The sequence below is a fragment of the Neovison vison genome, chromosome 13 (assembly GCF_020171115.1).
Source record: "Neovison vison isolate M4711 chromosome 13, ASM_NN_V1, whole genome shotgun sequence".
NCBI classification, from domain to species: domain Eukaryota; kingdom Metazoa; phylum Chordata; class Mammalia; order Carnivora; family Mustelidae; genus Neogale; species Neogale vison.
In genome coordinates, this window is record NC_058103.1 from 85,608,032 (window position 1) to 85,628,041 (window position 20,010).

Here is a 20,010-nt window from a genome sequence, read left to right on the forward strand (position 1 = left end):
TTAAGCATTTTAGATTTAAATATGAAATACACAGGTTTAAATTGGATACCTTTATCTTTATTGTTTTCTACTTACAAAAATAATACAGACTTATTGTAAAAAAATTCCAACGTTACAGAAATATAGAAATGTAGACAGTGAATGTCCGCCATAATCTACTAGCCCTCCCTGAGGTAACCAATATTAACAACAGTTTGGTATTTATAGCCTCACTTTTTTTTTCTATGCATATACTAACATACAGCTTTTAACAAAAATATAATCATTAACATAAAAAGTTATATAGTTTGCTTTTTGTCACTTAATATATCTTGTATACCCTTTCACATCAGTAAATATAGATTGACCTCATTCTTTTCAGCAAGTGCAAGGTGTTTCATTTCATGGATTTATCCCAATTCCCTATTGATGGCTACCCAGACTACTCCAAAGATTTCACTATTGCGAATAACACCAAAAAAAAAAATAATAATAAAATTCAGTCATATACACTTTTGTGTGGTGTGAATGTTTGCATAGAATAGAGCCCCGAATTATAACTGCTAGATCAAAAGATGTGAATATATTAATGCTGCTTCTAATTGATATCACCAAATTGTGCAAATTAGAAAACTTAAAACAATGGGTTATAAATTTAACACGTTTTCACTCTGTCTTTAAAGTCTTAGTCTGAAAGGGAGCTCTAGGACTAATTCATTTCCCAAATTATTTTTCAATACAAATGAACCGGCTCCCAAAGAAGAAAAATTATCTCTAGAGAAGCTAGAGATTTTTAATCGCTGTTAAAAAAGCATGCGTGTCCCTCCAGTGGTTTCTAAATAGAGTAAACTAGGACTCCTACCTCCCGCCCTGGTTCATGGGGTAGACTTTTCAAAAGTTCCCAAAAATCATACCCGAGGCCCTGAAATAATAAATTATACAGGAGTTGGTATTAAAAAAAAAATGTTTGCTAAGCCTTCCTCTTGGTCAGTATTGTTGATACAAGTTACAATATTGGCAAGAAAAAGGTACTGAAGATAACTGAAAGCTGCACGGGGAGGATGATTCAATGTTGGAACAGAAGAGGCTGAACCTGCAAAAAGGGACTCCTCCCAAACGTAAATCTGAACGAATAAAATCTTGCCAGCAAATGAGAAAAAAATTCCTGAATATTTTAGAAAGCTATGGACCCTGATAACATTAGCAACCCCTTAACAGCGATAAATTTATTTAGACCTTAAAGTGTGCTTTCACATTCATTAGCTCTCCTTTAATCCTCACAACAGCCCAAGGAGGAAGCCCTCAGTGTTCTCACTTTACAAAGGAGAAAGAAGTCAGCGCTCTCTCTCTCTCTCTCTCTCTCTCTCTCTCTCACACACACACACACACACACACACACACACACACACCTGACTACTCAATGTACAGCCCAAGGAAATGCAGCAGGGGCTTCACTCAGGAGCCTGGGTGAACTGCAAAGTTCTAGGGTAGACCCAAATCTGAAACTGCTTTTTTAACCAGACCACTCATGGCCTCTTGCCCCTGCCCACTAACCTGCCTGCACATTCATTCTTAGAAACCCTATTCACTAGCCAGTTCTGGGTTTGCTATGAGGGCCAGTCGTGAAGACAGTTGCTGATGGGGTAGGGTCGGTGGCGGGGGGGGGGAGATGCCTCACTAGAGAGATCAAAGCAGCCTGGGGAAGGAAGGACACCGTAAGGAGAAAGGACATGTTTAGTCTGCACCAGGTTACTATGCCATATGAAAACAATCATGGATGTGTGCCTTTTCCCAAACAGAAGCTGAGCATCAGGATAACTCAAGGAGGGCAGCTACAGCCTGCCTGCCCCATGTTTGGTTCTGACAAGCAGCTGCTTGCTTTTCTCCAACGCAGCAGTCGAGAAGTGGCAAGGGTCAGAGTCTCTGAGCAGGCTCTGAGCTCCTCCCCCACGATCAATCACAAACTGCCTGTGGGCTGCCCTCCACCACCCAATCCACCTGGCCCGGGGCTTCCTCTCCTCAGACGACCCAGGGCAGCTGCAGGAAAGCATGTATTAAGATCCCATGCTTTTGCACCCATAATGTTACCATCATTGCCTATTTGACAAAAGAAATGAAAATAATACAAATCTGAGGTCAGGGGAGGCAAGATCCTTGCTCAAGGAACTTAGCAACCTTGGAGCCTGCCCAACCAAAGAGTCAGGTGGGCATATGACCTCATTTTTGCTCTTTTTCATGGTCACTTGAACTCCAGCTGTCATCATCGAGATCAGCTCTGGCATGGGGCATTTTAGATGCAGTTTTTTTCCACAGAAAATAGGCATTTTAACTCAGCAATTCTCCACTGTTTCAAAGACAAGGTCAGTTGTGAGTAGGGAGAGGCAAAGAAATAAAAAGGCAGAGCACAGAGATAAACAAGGAGAGGTCTGGGGTAAGGTAGAAGTAGCAAGCCATCAGGAGTGTGAGCTACACATTCTGGTTCGAGGCCCTTGAGTCCCCCCACACCAAAACAAGCAAAGCATCTGCTGGTCTCCACTTCACTCCCCCACCTCACTCTAACCCAAGAGAGAAGCAGCAACTACTTGCAGCTTATGGTCATCTGACATGACAGAACTGTGCCCGGTCAACTTGACATTCATGGACCCACAGAACCACTGTGTATAACAGTACAACTGCTCCTAATGGTACCACAGGGCAAGAAGTGGAAATCTGGAGTTGGAGGTGGGAAGAAATGCAAGGATGTAGTGGGAAAGGAGGGTTACCAAATGATGGCTCTAAAATAATCTGAGAGGGGTATCGGGGTGGCTCAGTCGGTTAAGCAGCTGCCTTCCGCTCAGGTCATGATCCCAGGGCCCTGGGATCAAGCCCTGCACCGGGTTCCCTGCTCAATGGACAGCCTGCTTTTCCCTCTCCCTCTGCCTGCCACTCTGCCTACTCTGCCTAATTGTGCTCTCTCTCTCTCTGTCAAATAAATAAATAAAATCTTTTTAAAAAATAAATTATTTTTTAAAAATAAACATGGGGACCATGTTTTAATTATATACAATATGATGTTACTGTATTTCATAATTTTTTTAAAGTTAGTTTTGTTTTTTGAGGGCCACCACCTTTAGCAAGGTTAGCTGGGCATATGGGGAAATGACCAGGGGCACCACTAAAGGAATATAGATCTCAAAGCCTGAGAAATATGATGGGAAGTTAGAAACTGTAGTGTGCTCAGCATGAATGAGAAGCAATGTTCACATCCAGAAGAACCTAAGAAACTCCCTTCTCAGGATTCCTCCAAAAGAGAATCTACCATACTGGGAAAAAAAAAAAAAAAGAAAGAAAGAAAGAAGGAAGGAAAGAAAGAAAAAATCAGTCATGTGGTTTCACTAAGTGCTCCAAGATCTTTGAGTAAATTTAAATCTCAGCTATGAAAGAAGGGGCAAGGAGGGAAAAAGGTCTTTAGCTTCATTCCAGTTTTAGGAAGAGATAAAGTATATAAACTTAGAAATCTAATCTAAAAAAAAAGAGTGTTTTATAGATTACAGAAGCAACAAAAAGCATTATAAACATTCTCTGGGATAAAATGAGAGCGGGTGGAATTTACTCCCAAGAAATCTAAGAAGAGATACCCATCCTGTGATGTGAACTCACTCTTCTGTAAGTGCCCTTCAAAACCAGAGGAAAATGCTGTAGCCGATTAAGAAGCACCGCAGACTTGGTGATTAAACTGTTGGGAGGAGGAAACCAAGGTGCGGAAAATGGAAACACTCAAAAATACCAACCCTAAAGATCTACACTGCCCCATCTGTCTGTCGTACTCACTTAATTTTGTGCCCCCCCCTTAGCCTTTCTTTTCATTTTAAGAGGTAACAGAAGTTAAGGTGAAACCCACAGTGTGGATCTGATTCATCAAACACCCAAGCAGGTGGGCAAGCTCTCATTGCTCAACTCTGCTGAGAGGTACTGTAAAGGGAAACTACGAGAAAACCCGTTAGACAATGGGCCCAGAGGAGAGGCTTAGCTTGTAGAGATGGGAATGTGATGTATAATATAACAAATCCTACTGCAAACACTGTAGCTGTTTTTCTAACCAACATTGCAGTCTGCCCATGAAGTAAAACCAACAGATACTTGGAGAACAACAGTGCAACAGACCCCGTTCCCAGAGAAGCTTAGTTTGAATAAACAGAGTCCCAAATTTCAAGCTCTGGACTGTTTTCCAAACAAAGGGGCAGTGATAAGAGCACACAAGCCCAACTTTAGATTCAGGAGGTTGACGGAGAGGTTACAGAAGTCAGACTGAAGGCTTACTTCTACCAATGATTTTTTATTAGTCAAGAGGTGAAAAACACGCAAGTGACAAATGGAAGAGGGAAGAGTGAAGGCAGAGAAATACCAATAGCCCCAAAGACATTCAAAATATGGGCAAGAAATAAGATAGTGACTCAAACTGACCCAACAGGGGAAACTTGCCTTAAATTACAAGCAGAGGGAGGGGAAAGAAACTTGGAAAGCAGCAGTGTTGTTAGACTTTGAAATAAGTGAGACCAAGCAGATGAGGGATAGCTCTGCAAGACGACTTAAAGCCTGAAGAGGCTGGGCTATTTTAGACAGCAAAGGAGGAGCTGGGCTGAGGAGAGAGGAATCCTCTCTCTCCAGTGAGAATCACTTTGAAAGCTGAGGGCAGCTGCAGGCACCGGAAGGAGAAATGAAGCAGAGATCAAAGGAACAAAAGGAACAAAACCAGGAGAACACCTCACACATTCCCTTGGACACAACCTGTTCTGGGAAGCTCAAGGCACTTTACGAGCCTTACTTGAGGAATAAGTCAGAGATAGAAAACTCAATAAAGGGGCGCCTTGGTGACTCAGTTGTTAAGCGTCTGCCTTCGGTTCAGGTCATGATCCCAGGGTCCTGGGATCGAGCCCCACATTGGACTCCCTACCCTGTGGGACGCCTTCTTCTCCCTTTCCTAATTCCCCTGCTTGTGTTCCTGCTCTCCCTATCTCTCTCTCTGTCAAATAAATAAATAAATAAAATCTTTAAAATTTAAAAAAAAACTCAATAACAAGTTGCTCAAGGTCATTCACAAAGGCCGGTGAGGGGCATGTCTTTGGCCCACAGGGGCCCCCTACTCTTGGCCATCTACGTCTAGGTGGGGAGACCAGAGAGGGTGTATTTTTTTTAAAGACTTTATTTATTTATTTGACAGAGAGAGAGAGATCACAAGTAGGCAGAGAGGCAGGCAGAGAGAGAGAGGAGGAAGCAGGCTCCCCACTGAGCAAAGAGCGCAATGTGGGGCTCAATCCCAGGACCCCAAGATCATGACCTAAGCCAAAGGCAGAGGCTTAACCCACCAAGCCACCCAGGCAACCCGAGAGGGTGTATTAAACACTAAAAATCCTTGGTTCCTATGAATGCCAAGGGAAGTGGGTAGTGGAATGGTGACATAAAAAACTGGCCAGGACTCAGAGACATTATAGTTTCCTATTCCTGCCCACAGAGGAAATTCCTGCTGATCTGTCTTAGTAAGGCAATTATCAGTTCCTCATATCTGACCCTACAAAAGGGCAGTTCTCTCAGACCTATCTCTGACATAACACTTTACATAGCAATTGGTCTAAAAGACACAGTGGAGATAAGAACTGCCCAAGGAGGACAGTATACTCACTGGGCTATCTTTCTATACTCTCAAGAAGCCTCAGTGAGGGGGCACCTGGGTAGCTTAGTCGGTTAAGTGTTTGACTCTTGACTTTGGCTCGGGTCATGATCTCAGGGTCATGGGACTGAACCCCACATCCGGCTGTGCTCAGTGAAGTGTCTGCTTGAGAATCTCTGTCTCCTCTCCCTCTGCCCCTCCCCACATTCATGCTCTCTCTTCCTCTCTCTATTAAATAAATAAAACTCTAAATAAAGTAAAATAATTTTTTTTAACTTTTAAGTCAGAGTTGTAAATGAAGTATGAACCAGCATTACCATTTTACAGAATCTAATTTTAATTTTATATTTACCACTACCAGTAAGGTGTTTGGGTTTTTTTAAAGATTTTATTTATTTGACAGCAGAGATCACAAGTAGGCAGAGAGGCAGACAGAGAGAGAGAGGAGAAAGCAGGCTCCCTGCTGAGCAGAGAGCCCGATGTGGGGCTCGATCCCAGGACCCTGGGATCATGACCTGAGCTGAAGGCAGAGGCTTTAACCCACTGAGCTACCCAGGTGCCCCAGCAAAATAATTTTTGAAAAAACGAAGAAGAAGCAGCCTCGATGAGTGCTAGGGTATGAAGCCAACAGATTTCAGGTCCTAGCACTTAAGTCACAGGTTTGTAATCCAGCAGCAGGCTTCTGGTGGAACTTAAATTATACACTACTCTGTGGGGATCCCGCTTCGCCCTCTTCCTCTCCCTCTCTTTCTCTCTCTGTCCAATAAATAAAAAATAAAATCCTTAAGAAACAACTACCAAAACCTACCCCAAGAGGAAACCTGGGTGGCTCGGTCAGTTAAGCGTCTGCCTTCGGCTCAGGCCATGAGCCCCAGGTCCCAAGATCGAATCCTACATCAGGCTCCTTGCTCAGCGAGGAGCCTGCTTCCCCCACTGCCTGCCGTTGCCCCTGCTTGTGTGCGTGTTCTCTCTTTCTGACAAATAAATAAACTCTTAAAAAACATATTAAAAAACAATTTTAAAAAGCTCTACCTCCAGAGCCTCTGATTCCAGATAGCTAGGATGGGGCCCAGGAATGTGTATTTTTTAAAACACTGCAAAAGTGTTCTGTCTCACTGCTGTCCTGACTCCTCCCCCAAGTCAAGAGACATCCAGCTCAAGCCAATGATGGCTATATAAATGCCCTGGAAATGAATATGCTTTCCCAATACCGAACTGACAGATTAAAGGGTCTCAGTATTAACACCTGGACTCAAACACTGAGCAAAAGCTAAAATTAGATTATTGCCAGTTTTTTCTCTTCCATGAAAATCCCCTACAAAAACTCTTCTTAGAGCCGCATATTAAAAGGCTCAAAGCAAGGGCGCCTGGGTGGCTCAGTGGGTTAAAGCCTCTGCCTTCGGCTCAGGTCATGATCCTGGGATCGAGCCCTGCATCAGCCTCTCTGCTCAGCAGGGAGCCTGCTTCCTCCTCCCTCTCTCTCTGCCTGCCTCTCTGCCTACTTGTGATCTCTATCTGTCAAATAAAAATAAATTAAAAAAAAAAAAGGCTCAAAGCACCACCATACAACCAAACATGAGAAAATTTGGGGAAGAAATGAGAGAGAATGCGTTAAACTCGTACCCATAAAAACTGAGAACTAGAAGAAAGCTACAAGTCATTTCACCCATTGTTTCCGGAGAAATAATAATACATAACCCAGAGTGGACAAACGGCTATTAGGGAGGAGGAGGTTTTCAAAACCTCTTCATTTACGTTTTTCAAAATCTAACAACTCTCCAGCACAGGAAATCCTTTTGTATCCCTAACTTAAATCGTGCCTGCTCGGCTTCATTCCATTTCTGTCCTTTGTTAAAAGAGAAAAATGCCCTAGCTCCCTCCACATAAAAATCTGCCAGAAATTTTAAGAAAAGAGGGGGAGGGGCTAGCTACCCAGAGCACACACATTTCTGAGGCTGAAAACACAGCCTCTGCTGAAAGGCAAAACTGACAACTGTAGAGAATTTGAAGCTGAAGGGTGTTTACAACTGATAACTTTGAGTTACATTTCATCAACGCTCAGCAGATTTGGCAAGAAAACCTCAAATTACTCTTTTCTAATTCTATCTCACTCAGAGACTTCCCTCCCTTAGAGAAAGCTTAATACAAATCCCAGCTCTCAATTACCCATTTCTCAATCGAGACTCTCAATGCCATTTCTACTTGGCTCTCATTACAGCTTTTAACCATATTTCAACCATATTTTAACTAAGTCTCTCCTGAGTTAAAAAGTCTTTAATGAGCACTATTTTCTGCATATATGCACCCCCTCTTCTCACTTGTGCCCTTCATACCTAACGTGGCTGGCTACATCTCTACTTCTTTTTCACCATTTTCATATTCCTAATTCCAATTTTTCTTCAAAGACATCACAAAACTCCTCCTGATCATCTCCCTTTCTTCTGGAATTCCAAGTTTATTCCCACTATATCTGACACCATTAAAGTGTTTTCATTCATTTATGCACTTAAGATTTACTGCTCACCTTACACTATACTAAACAATGTGATGTAAAAGAAATAAATAACATGACTCTTGGCCTTAAGAAATGAAGGCATACATAAAAGAACAATTAGAGATTGGTTCCAAGGTAGTGGGGCTACTCAGAGAAGTCCCTGTGGCTGCAGTAAATATAGAATTGGATGTAAAAGTAGAGGACGCCTGGGTGGCTCAGTTGGTTAAGTGGCTGCCTTCAGCTCAGGTCATGATCCCAGGGTCCTGGGATCGAGTCCCACATTGGGCTCCTTGCTCAGTGGGGAGCCTGCTTCTCTCTCTGTGTCTGCCTGCCTCTCTGCCTACTTGTGATCTCTCTGACAAAAAATAAATAAAATCTTTTTTTTTTTTAAAGTAAGGGGAGAATTTGATGAAAAGGCTGCTTTAGACAGGAGGAATAGTATGACTCCAAGCAGCAAGCCATCTGAGGTAAAAGCTGCACAAAGGCCCTCTGTCACTTCCTTCTTTGCCTGCCCCCAACCTCAAAGGCATATGTCTTTTGGTCATCAAATTTTACTTCAGCGTTAGTTATCCGTGAATCACAAGCTTTCTGATTGTTACCATGATGACCCACAGCCACCACATAGTAGAGCAGCTCACAAAGCTTTATACATCATGTCCTATGTGGATTACTACAGGATAGGCTTTTAGAATCATCTTAAGTCAAGAGTTCAGTGAGTGTGGGGGGTCGGGCATCTGTAGGGTCCTGGGCACACAAAATCAGCAACTACTTTTGGGTGCTAAAGATAGACACCAGTACTCTTGCTCTGTCAGACTACTCAAGGGTCATTCAACTTCAGCTAAGTATTTCCTTCATTCTCAGCTCTAGGACAAACAAAGCCATTTAAAGCAGTCTGAAACACTGAATTTCTATTTGAAAACAGGAATGTTTAATGGTGATGCCAGAGGGATACTCTTTTTCACTGTTTTCCTAGAGAACTTCTCTTCTCTTGTCTCAGGACTCACAGTTCAAGCATCCCCACCTCTGTGAAGTCTTCTCTAATTCCCCTAAACTGACTTAGGTTCCCTCCCATGTGTTGCCCTTAAGACCTTTATGCTTACTTCTAGGACAGCAATTAAACATACCAAGTTGTAATTATTTGTTTCTATATCTGACTAGCCACAAGCTCTTTGATGGCAAGGATGTTTTATTCGTCACTGATTCCATACATAACAGGCACAGAATAAATATTTGTTGAGTCCTTTAATGATGAGTGATATGGGAAGTTTTAAAGAATGGCAACTGTACCTTCTGAATTCCATTCCAAAATTATAGTAAGTATTAATACTGAAGAATAAACTCCCATTACACATTTCTACTACCTATAGCATTCTTGGTCAGAAAAAGAGGCCAAAACATATGAGAAGATTGCTTCAATAGTGGTAGTCACTGTCAAGTTACCAGCCAAGAATAACAGAGCTTGCAGTACTAAGAATGATCCAACACGGTAAATGAGCGAAGACAGTCAAATCTAAGTCAGTTTCTAAGTTCCAGGATCATTCTCCTACTTCTGGAGAATATGAACAGTGAATTCCTATTAGAGTCCTTAGAAAGGTCACCAACTCCACTGCCATGAAACCTTGTGGCTAATTTCAATTCAATATGACCTCTGCTGAAATATACAGGAAGGCTGTTCTCCTTCGGACCACATTGAAGTAAGGTTCTGTTAAAGGACAGAGATATGAACTAAGCTTTCCCGGAATCCTTCCATGTTGTACATGAGCACTCTAAATTATTCCTCATTGGCCCTACTCATCCTCTGAAGAGATACAGGCAAGGCAATAAAATGCTGCTCTTTCCAATGCTTCTCCCTGTAGCAATCTTGTACTGCACAAGGCTACTGTGCATATTGGCTGCTAATATTACACAAAAGTCTAACCTATTCTATGGGAACAAAGCCCTAGTTTCCTTAAGGGATTAAATAAATTTGGTCTACTTTTCTAATCCCAAAGTTGTGGGGGCTCAACGAAGTTGAAGAAAACATAAGGACCTACACCCGGACAAGTGAGGGGATGGAAAAGGACTGGCCTCTAAGCAACTTCTGGAGTGTTGGGTTGGGGGGGTGTGTGTAACAGTGCTAGGCACAGAATGAGTAAGACAGGCAATGTTCAAGGACAAACCAGGAGAACTGTTTTGCTGGCAGATACCTGGCTCCTTGCATATTATCATTCCTAGGCAGACAAAAGGCTCCAGTTAAGTTAATTTAGGCTTCTTGAAGAGACAAATTTGTTTTGACCCCAGGCAAAAGCACATAGCAAGCCAATTCCTCAAACTAGGTGTTCTTTCTGCTACTACTGTCTTGCATAACCTCAGCCATGACACTAACACCTGCAGCAACCTTAGTCACAATTTAGCCCTTCACAGGGTATGTGGTCCCACTACTTTATCCAAAATGGGCTGAGTCATCACTTATGAACTGGCTTCCCCAAGCACAGTCTTAGTTTGTAGCAAAGCTACAAGTGAACCCGGGTTGCTTTTCTCTTATTCCTTTTCATGGAGAAATCTCGGCATGCCCACTCCTGCTGCTCTTTTTCCTTTAACCTAAAATGAAATCATTGCTTCCTTGAGGAGCAGAGATGGGCATATTTGATCCTTTAGAGCCGACAGGAGCTTTTGGTTCTTCTCTCTCCCAAGAAAAGAGGAAGGTGAAAGAGGAACATGGAAGAGAAGACGGGAGGATTGGAAAGGGGTGCCTCCCAATACTAGGACTCACCTTGGAGCTGAGATCCTCCCGCCGGTTTCCTGCCTTACTCCTGCGTAATTTGATGGATGGGGATCGCAGCAGGTTCTTGATTCGGCTGGTAATGGTTGACCCTTCCACAGCCATCATGATGAGGAGCACCCGGGGACAGATCCTGGCCCAGTCTTGGAACTTGTCTCAAAAGCGGCACTGCCTTCCCACTCCACAGGTCCTTCCAGTATGCCCTCCCACTGACCTGAGATGGCAGAGGCCACCTTACCTTCTGCCTAGCCGTGTGTGCAGCTCTTATCTCTAGGCATTACCCTCTCCCTGCTCCTCACACCTGCCTTCAATCCCTGCGTGGTTTCTTACGTCTGAAGGACAAACCCATGAAAAAGAGGGGTTAAAAAGGCCTGAGCTGCAAAGAAATACCAGGCCCACGCCTGCCAGAGGCATTCAGCCAGAGGGATGGGATTGGCCCTAGTAGGGCTTGTGGTTGGTCTGCTCCCCGTTAATTCCCAACTGTTTCCATGGCAACTGCAGTGTCTAAAGAAGGAGGCCGCCGAGGCCACCGAAGAGTCCGCCCAGGGCTTTGGACACCTGAGCTGGCGGCCGCAGGGACACTCGGCGCGGCGGGGTTCGCAGTGGCCCGGCAACCCGTTCTGCCACGGGAGCCTCCCTCCCCCACCCCCGACCCTCCGGAGCTAGCTCTTCGCCCTCCGCAGGGGCCCTGGACCCTACTCTTTCACCTCCCTCAGCAGCCCCAGCAACTCGCCAGCGCCCCCGCTCGGGCTCAGTCTCACCAGCCCCAGGGCGCGGGGGGCACCCCGCTCACAGCGCCCTCAGGCATCGCGCTCGGCGATTTCTGCTCCGCAGCAGCAGCGGCTGCAGCAGCTATGGTGGCACGAGCGGCTCAAAACGCGAACTATCGCCTGGGCCAAGCTACGGGCTGGTGAGGCGGAGCCGAGGCGAGTGGGTGCGGTCTGTAACCAGGAGGGCGTTCTGAGAGTGGACCAGTAAGGCTTAAGGGGGCGGAGCCAATGAAAGGGCCTAGGAAGCAGAGATGGGACTCGAAAACTAAGAGTTTCGCACATTGCAGTCGCGGGGAGCGCTCCTAAAGGAAGGTCACCAGAACATGGCTTCAGAATTGAGAGAACCAGCCTTTTATGGTATTATGAGGCCCGGTCCTCCAGAGAAGTGCTCTTCCCAGAGCTCCAGCAAGACGGTAACCACGCCCCCAGGGTGCAGCGGTTGGCATTTGATAGGCCTGGGGGACCTCAGCCTAAACTGACTCCTAGCTCACGATTACAAGGTTGAGGTACAGCTACAAGGCTCTGCGCCCATCGACCCCAAGCGCTGGAATTTATAGCGGTTAGAATCGTTTCTGCTCGCCCCCTCCCCCGGCGCTTTGACCTATGTGAAAGGACTCCCCTAACTCTTTAGATGATAACAAGTGTTTTGAACTGGGGGCAACCTGATTGGCCATGATTGAAAAGGGGCAGGAAATGATAGCCATGAACTGAGATTTAGATGTGTGAGGTAAGTGAATGCTCCTGAGATACATTTCTTTAGGCTCCAATATCCCACCGCACTCTCTCACCTAGCTGACAAGGACTTTGTTGATCCAGATTTTTACCCCGTTTTCTTTCAAAATTTAGTTTTCCCTAGTATCGTTACTTTGGCGAGGTCACCATCAAGCTTGCTTTCACTAGATTTAGTGGTATAGTCTGAACTTTCTAACTCATTGTGGGGGAGAGGAATGCAGCGCTCGCACAGAAATACTCTTTACATATTACTTCTTTGGTGTCTCAGTTTGTTTTCTAGAAGCCCTCTGGCGTCATTATTACTTCAAGATGGCCTATGAAAAGGTTAACATAAGCCAAAAGACTTGGGCCCCAGATGAAGTGTACACTGCTATATATCTTGTCTCACCCTATCCAAATCTTTCGAACCCCTGGGGGAGATGACGCCTTAGCAAAAGAGGTATGTACTTGGGTGTATTATAGCCGTGTATTAAAAACAAGATCTGCAAAGCCCACAAGTTGAAACAAAAATCAGTTAAGTCATCTCCTAGACAACCAACTGGCAATAGCTAGGAGAGGCATGAGGCTTCCTTCTCTTCCACCATACACTGCAGACATAATGGAACATAAAATGGGATTTTCCATTTATTTCTCAAATCTGAGGAAGGAGGCAAGGGTCAGCCAGAGTATTCAATGGAAAGTCGGTTCCTTCAATTCCTTGCCACTATTTTATCTCTACTGGGGGCGGGGGACAGGGGGAGAAGGAAGCAAATATAACACTAGTAAATGGTGCCACCTGCCGTCCTTGCTTGTGTGCTACATGGCCCAGCAACTGCCCACCTCCACCCTCGGTTGTCCCTAATTCTCACATTTTTGCGTCCTCTAGTGGTTTTCTCACATCCCTTGTGGCCAGACGAATAGGTTTACAAAGTGTCATTGGTCATTTCCTGTCCTAAGTTAGCCTGGTTTATCCCCTTAGAGAAAATGTTCCCCAAATTACTTTCATCTGAAGTTGTGGAGACAAATCCAAGCTCCTTTCATTGTCTAAAGTGATCTGGCTGAAAAACTGAGAACAGTGTAATGAGATATTCTAAGTCTAGAATCTGCATACTTCCAGTCTAAGATCCCAACAAAAACCATGTATTTTTAATTCTTCACCATTTAATCCATTTATTGTCTAGGTTACTATGCAGCTTTTCAATATGGGAATAGGCTGTAGGCTGTTCCCATGCTTCATGAATTATTTCCTCCGAAAACAGTAATCCTAGGTAGTGTGAATAAAAGCGCTATTCCCTTTTCTCCAAATTAATTGCCAACCCACCCTGCAAATACAGTTGACCCTTATGTATTTCACCATCCATACACTATTTCACTTTTTATTCTGCCTGTGTATGTCCTAAACATACATGGTTGTCATATTCTAAAATGTAGATGTGTAGGAATAGATGCATACAATTTTGCACTATGTTCATTAGACCAGATTTTTAAATTCACTCTAGGCTTAACATGCAAAAAGGTGCAATTCTAACATCCTAGAAAACTAACAGGCTGGAGTAAACATTTGCTCATCAGTTCAAATATTTATTGAGCACCTTCACATGCAAGGCACTGTGGACAGCTGAGATCAATGCTTGCAGTTGGAAACATGATGGATCTCAAAACAATGCTTCCAAGACTGCTTTCCTATTTAACATAATTTCTTCTAACAGCAGTTTGCAATGATGTAAGAAATTTAGTAGAGCTTAGATTTGTCTCAAAATACCCAACCCATTCCATGGTTTAGCCTTCTCACCCTCCACATACGCCTCCATCACACCATTACTCAATGCTTATGTACCTCTGTAGAGCAGTTAAAGCATATTTAATATACTACAGACATGCCTCAGTTCAGAATTTATATCAAATTATTCCCCTTAGTTTTGAAAATGCATTTATTTTTGATTGATCTTTTTCTCCAAATGGTAGTGAGAGTCTATGTACCTCAGCTTTAATTTTCTTTGTATCCAGCCATTCGTGTTCATGTAAAATTTCATTAGAGATAATACAATAACATGAAGATTTGATGCCCTCAAAAGCATTTTCTTTGAAATCAACAATTATGTGCAAGAAATGTATTGAGATTCTTGGTTATCCATCATTCTCCATGAAAGTACCTGAAAAGGTGCTGCCTACTCTACTCTGTGCATTGTTTTTTAATCTGGGTGGGAGGAACAAGGGTTATCACCATTTTTCAAACCCATCTTCAAAGTGCATTTACCTCTCTATTCACCTGATCCCATTCAATGATCTTAACCAATATAATTGAGAGAAAGAGAGAGAGAGAGAGAGAGAAAAAAACTACTACTAAACACTGCCCCAAATTATATATGGATTATCTGCTTTTCATCTGTGTTCAAAACATTTTCAAACTTGTTACAGAAGGGCCTGCCAGGTATTTCCTTCATAGTTCTAGGGGGAAGAACCCTGAATTTATTATACATTTACCCAAAGTAATTTGCATCAAGTTTATAATACATAGTACACAGATTTCATCTGTTATCTTCATCTCAATGTCTGAAGGACCCCTTTAACAAAACTTTTTGTAAATCCTGATACTAGTTAGTAAACATGTACTTTGCTTCAAGAACATTTATTGTCCTTAGCCCCTCAGACTGTTTGTCTTCTTATTCTCTAAGGTAACTGGTATACCTTGCATACATTAATATTACGAGGCTAGCCTTTCTTCACTCTAAACTTCTTGAGACAAACACTTGCCATCAATTTGTGTAAAATTTTGAAGTCTCCAAGTAAAACATGCTACAATTAGCAAAAATCTCCCCCAAACGGCATGTCAGACACTTTGAAAACAGCAAGTAATTCCTATGAAAAACTACTTCAGTGGCACCTCTCTCATAGACTCAGGGCATTAAATTTCTCTGCTCCAACTCAGCACAAACCTCCCAACAAATCCTGCTTTAATTATTATAACTGACTTATTTCAAGTTTATACAGTCTGCCTTCCACTCACCAAACTTGTTCTTACGTTTCTAAAAAAATAAGTCATTTTTCAAAAGCAGAAAAGGAAAGATATATATTTAATATATAAAAGAAAAGGCTAAATCTGACATAATTATATTCTTAAAAACATTCCATTTATTTACAGATGTATAAAAAGGCGAATTATTGGTCTACTGAGATCATGCTTCTTATAGTGTTAGGGTGAGAGCTCACTATCATCCCAATTCCTCAACTCCTCTCACTCTTTCATCTTTCATAATCTTTCATAATCATACATGTCATTTTCATAGATCAGTTTCTCCTGGGGTAAGGTCAAAGGGTAGGAGTTTTTTGAGATTTGAGATTTCTGTCAAGACTGCAGGACTACTGTAATTTGACTACTCCAAATTAGCCCCCACAACTTAGTAGTTCTAAGAGGTCTTGAAAACACCATTATCTTGGGAGTTTGTAAAGACATCTGCAGCCTTCCTTAAACACGTGGAATCATCTCTTATTTCCATCTTTGTACATCTCTCATGTCAACTATCTTCCCATCAAGAACTGATTATTACCTGTTTATCTATTTTCTTCTAAAAAAGGAAACAGTGTTCAGAAGCAGAATGGTCCTTCTTTTCCTGAGGATTACTCAACTCACTTGCCTTCTCCTTGGCTGACCCTCAAAAGCCGTAAGAGCCTTGGGAAGTCAGGAGGAAATGTGAGGACGAGACAAGCAAGTTAATAATGGGAAACTGCGATACCTGGATTAAAGTACTAAGATCTCCAAGGACAATTATTAGCAGGGGAGACAGGTGCTGGACTCCTTGGCTAAGGCATTGAATGAAATCTGCTGGGTAAAGAGGAGTGGGAGGGATAATGAGAAGCTGAGGGGCACTCATTACCTACTTCAAGCTTCTTCAAGAACCTTTAAAGGAGGGAAGGTTGAATGCTGATGAGCAGGTCTAGAAAGGCAAGTAGCACAAAACCAACAATGAATTTGCTCTCACTGTAATTTGCGGAGGAAATTTTCCATGCTTTTTCAATCTGCTGATTACCAGAGTTACAAGAAAGGGAACCAACCATGTTAGTACTATTTCACTGGCTAGAACCATTCCAAAGCTGGTCTCACAAACTATGTCTGAAGATATGCTGAGTGGGATTTGGCATAAAGAAGGCAAGGGGTGGGAGGATGCAGAAGAAACAGCATCACCTAGGCACAGCCCAGGCACTGGAAGCTCTTGTGTTAGTGTTTCACAACACAAGCAAATCCTGTCAATGAAGACAGAACAGGGGTTACATTCCAAAATATAATTATTTAAGAAAGGCAAAATGCAGCAGCTAAATCCCAATCTATACATTTTCAGAATAGTGATTCTTGCCCCCAGGAGTTTCCAAGAGACCCCTCAAGTGCACCATGATTATTTACAAACTAGATAGGAAACGTCATTTCTATACTCAATACAAATCTCATCTTCTAGGTTGAAAACTTCAGCCTTTGAGAAATCTATGAAAACAACTATACAAAAATATAAATATCTTTATCTTTACAGGCTGTCAGTCCTTCATACCCTGACAGCTAATGAGTGAAAAAGCTCTACAGATCATTGAATCCATGGTAGCAGATAATAAAAAATATATCTCGTGATTCAAATACTGCCTCATTTCCCTGGTAAAGAGTGCCTACTGTGACTTTCCTTTTCTTTACATCTGTGCAGGTAATAGTGAATGAAACCTTCAAGCACCAGGAGGCTGGTTTGATTTGGGAAACATCCAGCCCCACAATTTTTTGTTTTGGCCACTGTCTCTGGTCTGGGCAGGGAATGCTTTTCATTTTAGCTGTCTTTTGAGTGATGTGATTTGTGAAAAGGGGAGGGCTCCCTCTATGCCTATCTCCAAAATATAAATTCCAGGTAGAAATCCCTGGTACTATGAAATGTCTTTTCAACAACACCCAGACAGTAAGGGGGAACTAGTATTTTCCTTAACATCTCAAAATAATCACCTTAGTATTAAAAGTTAAAAGCATTCCTACTTTACCAGAAGGCTTGGATTTATAATTCTGATTGAAAAAATAAGGGAATGGAAGCTACTTGGGAAAAAGAAGAGAAAATTTTGCTGAATGACACAAAGTGTTTCACTTTGGTATTCCATGGTACCCATCCTCTCTCCCACTACTCTTAAAACACCAACTAAAATCTATCTCTTCTGGATCCCTTTGCACAAGTGCATCACATTCCTTGGATTTCAGACTTAAACCACTTAAAACAACAGCTATCCACTACAGTTCAGCCCATAGCAACTCCAAAGTCTCAAGCAGCTTTTAATCTGGGAGGGAAGAACTAGGAACCACTATGGACCTAGAGTCTTGTTATGAATTCCTTAGGTAAGAGGGGCACCTCGTGTTCAGTAATGGATCACATCTTCTTAGAGAGGATGAGGAGACCCAGCACCACAAGTGAGGTAACACATTTTAACATGATCAGAATTTCATAGTAGTTATTTCTTATACCGAGGTCAGCACCCTACCCCTCTTTCTCTACCATCCATCCACCGCATCAAAGTCAAGGATCACAGTTCCATGACACAAAGAGATGCCTATAGAGAAAGGAGGTTTCCCTCATAGCCTGGCTTCTGCCTGAAGACAAGTAAGTTCATTTCCCTGCAGAACTTGGTGAGGCCCCAGAGTTGCCCAATTTGGCCAGAACAGGTGCCAGTGTAGGCATCACCTTGCTCTCCCGGCATTCCTGGTCATTCCCTGTTAAGTTCATTTTGTGTCCAACTGATCCAACTTTGGCAGCTACAGGTGCCAAACAAGGCATCACTTTGAGACTCTGACCATCTGCATCACTAGAGGGATTAGCTACTTTTAAACCTAGAGGTGCCAATTTTGGCATAGGCCTCCACAAAGTATCTGTGGTGCTGCTGTTTTCTAGGCCAGCCTTCATGTGTAGGACAGGAGGTGAGGACACACTTTCAGGCTCTGCAGGGACACCAGAAGTACTCTTCCCTCCATCACTGGCTTTCCTGTGGGGAAGGAGGGAATCCTTTATCTCAGAGTCAATAACAATCTTAAGGACATCTGGCTCAGAGGCTGGTTCAGCAAGTTGTTTTTCATTCTCAGAAAAGTCATCATCTTCCAAGTGCAAGAGGAGAGGACTGACAGAGTCACTCTCCCCTTGTACATCAGGTAACTCTTTCAAACCAGTTCCCAAGTGGCCAACCTGGAAAGTTGCTCGGTTCCCAGGAGGAAGCTTACTGATAAAAGCCCGTCGAGCATCCCCTGTGAACTCCGTATCCATAGAGCTGGGCAGTTCAGCCAGGCTAACAGAGTCATCATTTAGTTGCTGATTAAGAAAGGCAATCTCATTGAGCAAAGAAGTCAGTGTCTCATCAGTATCATCCTCATCTTCCATGTTAGTTAGCAGTTCACTGGGATCCAGCGCTGCTTCCTCTATAGCAGATGCTACCTTTCTCAGTTCCATCTCTATACTTGAGTCTTTGAGATCTTTCATCTTCAATTTATGAAACGTAGACTCCTTTGGCTTCGATTTCTCCCTTCTAGATTCACACTCTTTCCATTTATATTGAATACCTCTCATTTCACCAGAAATCTTTTTGGGTAAGAACTCTTGTGCTTCTTGCATACTGGAAACATCAACTATCTGTGGAAAACCAGAATCTTTATTTGCCAGAAAAACTGGTGTTGGACCCAATGCCATTCTGCCTTCTCTATGGTTGCTTCTGGAAGAGATTCTACCCGAATCTTCAAAGGAGTTATCTTCATTCCTGATAGTACTTTTCAGGTGGTCAGATGGCTTGCCATCAGGAACTTCATGAGGATATTTGCTGCCACCCATATCTCCCAAACCTCCCTCTGTGGCCAATGATGTCACATTAACAATTCTTGGCATCATAAATAAGTCGTCATTTTCTGGGGGAGGGAAAAAAAAATTCGTTTAGATCTACAGTGGTAAGCATCCCTCTCTCATTCATACCCAATGACCAGAGTTCTGAGAGATTTAGTAGTCAAAATTCACCAGTTTACTTTTTAAATTTTTTTATTTTATTTTTTTAAGATTTTATTATTTTAGAGAGAGAGAGAGAGAGAGCGCACTCAGGATGAACGGCAGGCAGGGGGAGAGGGAAAAGCAGGCTCCAGGAAGCCTGATGCAATGCAGGGCTCAATATCAGGACCCTGGGATCATGACCTGAGTAGAAGGCAGACACTTAAATGACTGAGCCACCCTGGTGTCCCTCACCAGTTAACTGTTATCAAGAAGATGAAAGGAAATATTAGCTCTTCAAATTATGAACCTAGCTTAACAAGAAAACAGGTAAAAATCTAACCAAAGGATTCTTTAACAGTGTTTAAAGTCTTATTTAATTATTTTGTAGAAATGCTCCCCAGTTTATTTTTTTATCCTGAGGCAAAGTTGTATCTTGATTCTGTTCACCCAATTAACTGCTACTCTGAGGGTAAAATGAAGCCCTAAGAGGCAGCACTGTAAAAGAAAAGGTGACCCCTCCAGAAAGGGTTTAGCAGTTACTAATACTGGTAAAGATACCCTTTTACCTTAATAGAAATTTAGGTGCCTAGAACCTGAATCATCAAACTGAGACTTCCTTTTCAATTCTACTCCTTATCCCCAAAAGGGAGTGGTGCTTAAACTGAATC

General features: G+C 42.8%; 2 protein-coding genes across 10 annotated transcripts in view; both read right to left on the minus strand.

Annotated features, from left to right (window-relative positions):
* Positions 1–11,753, minus strand: part of MAPKBP1 (mitogen-activated protein kinase binding protein 1) — a 52,299-nt gene extending 40,546 nt beyond the window's left edge. Inside the window, exons 1-2 of one of the 4 annotated variants that reach the window (XM_044232121.1) lie at positions 11,643–11,753; positions 10,873–11,095 (exon numbers count right to left, since the gene is read on the minus strand). In XM_044232121.1, coding sequence (XP_044088056.1) covers positions 10,873–10,989 — 117 coding nt within the window. In that variant the 5' untranslated portion in view covers positions 10,990–11,095; positions 11,643–11,753. Of the gene's footprint in view, positions 1–10,872; positions 11,606–11,642 lie in introns of those variants that run through there. The other 3 variants (XM_044232120.1, XM_044232123.1, XM_044232122.1) reach the window with 3 other exon arrangements.
* Positions 11,754–15,471: 3,718 nt separating this feature from the next.
* MGA (MAX dimerization protein MGA) overlaps positions 15,472–20,010 on the minus strand; it is a 173,021-nt gene continuing 168,482 nt past the window's right edge. For all 6 annotated transcript variants that reach the window (XM_044229700.1, XM_044229702.1, XM_044229701.1 and 3 more), the window contains exon 24: positions 15,472–19,266. In XM_044229700.1, coding sequence (XP_044085635.1) covers positions 17,987–19,266 — 1,280 coding nt within the window. In that variant the 3' untranslated portion in view covers positions 15,472–17,986. The remainder of the gene's footprint in view (positions 19,267–20,010) is intronic.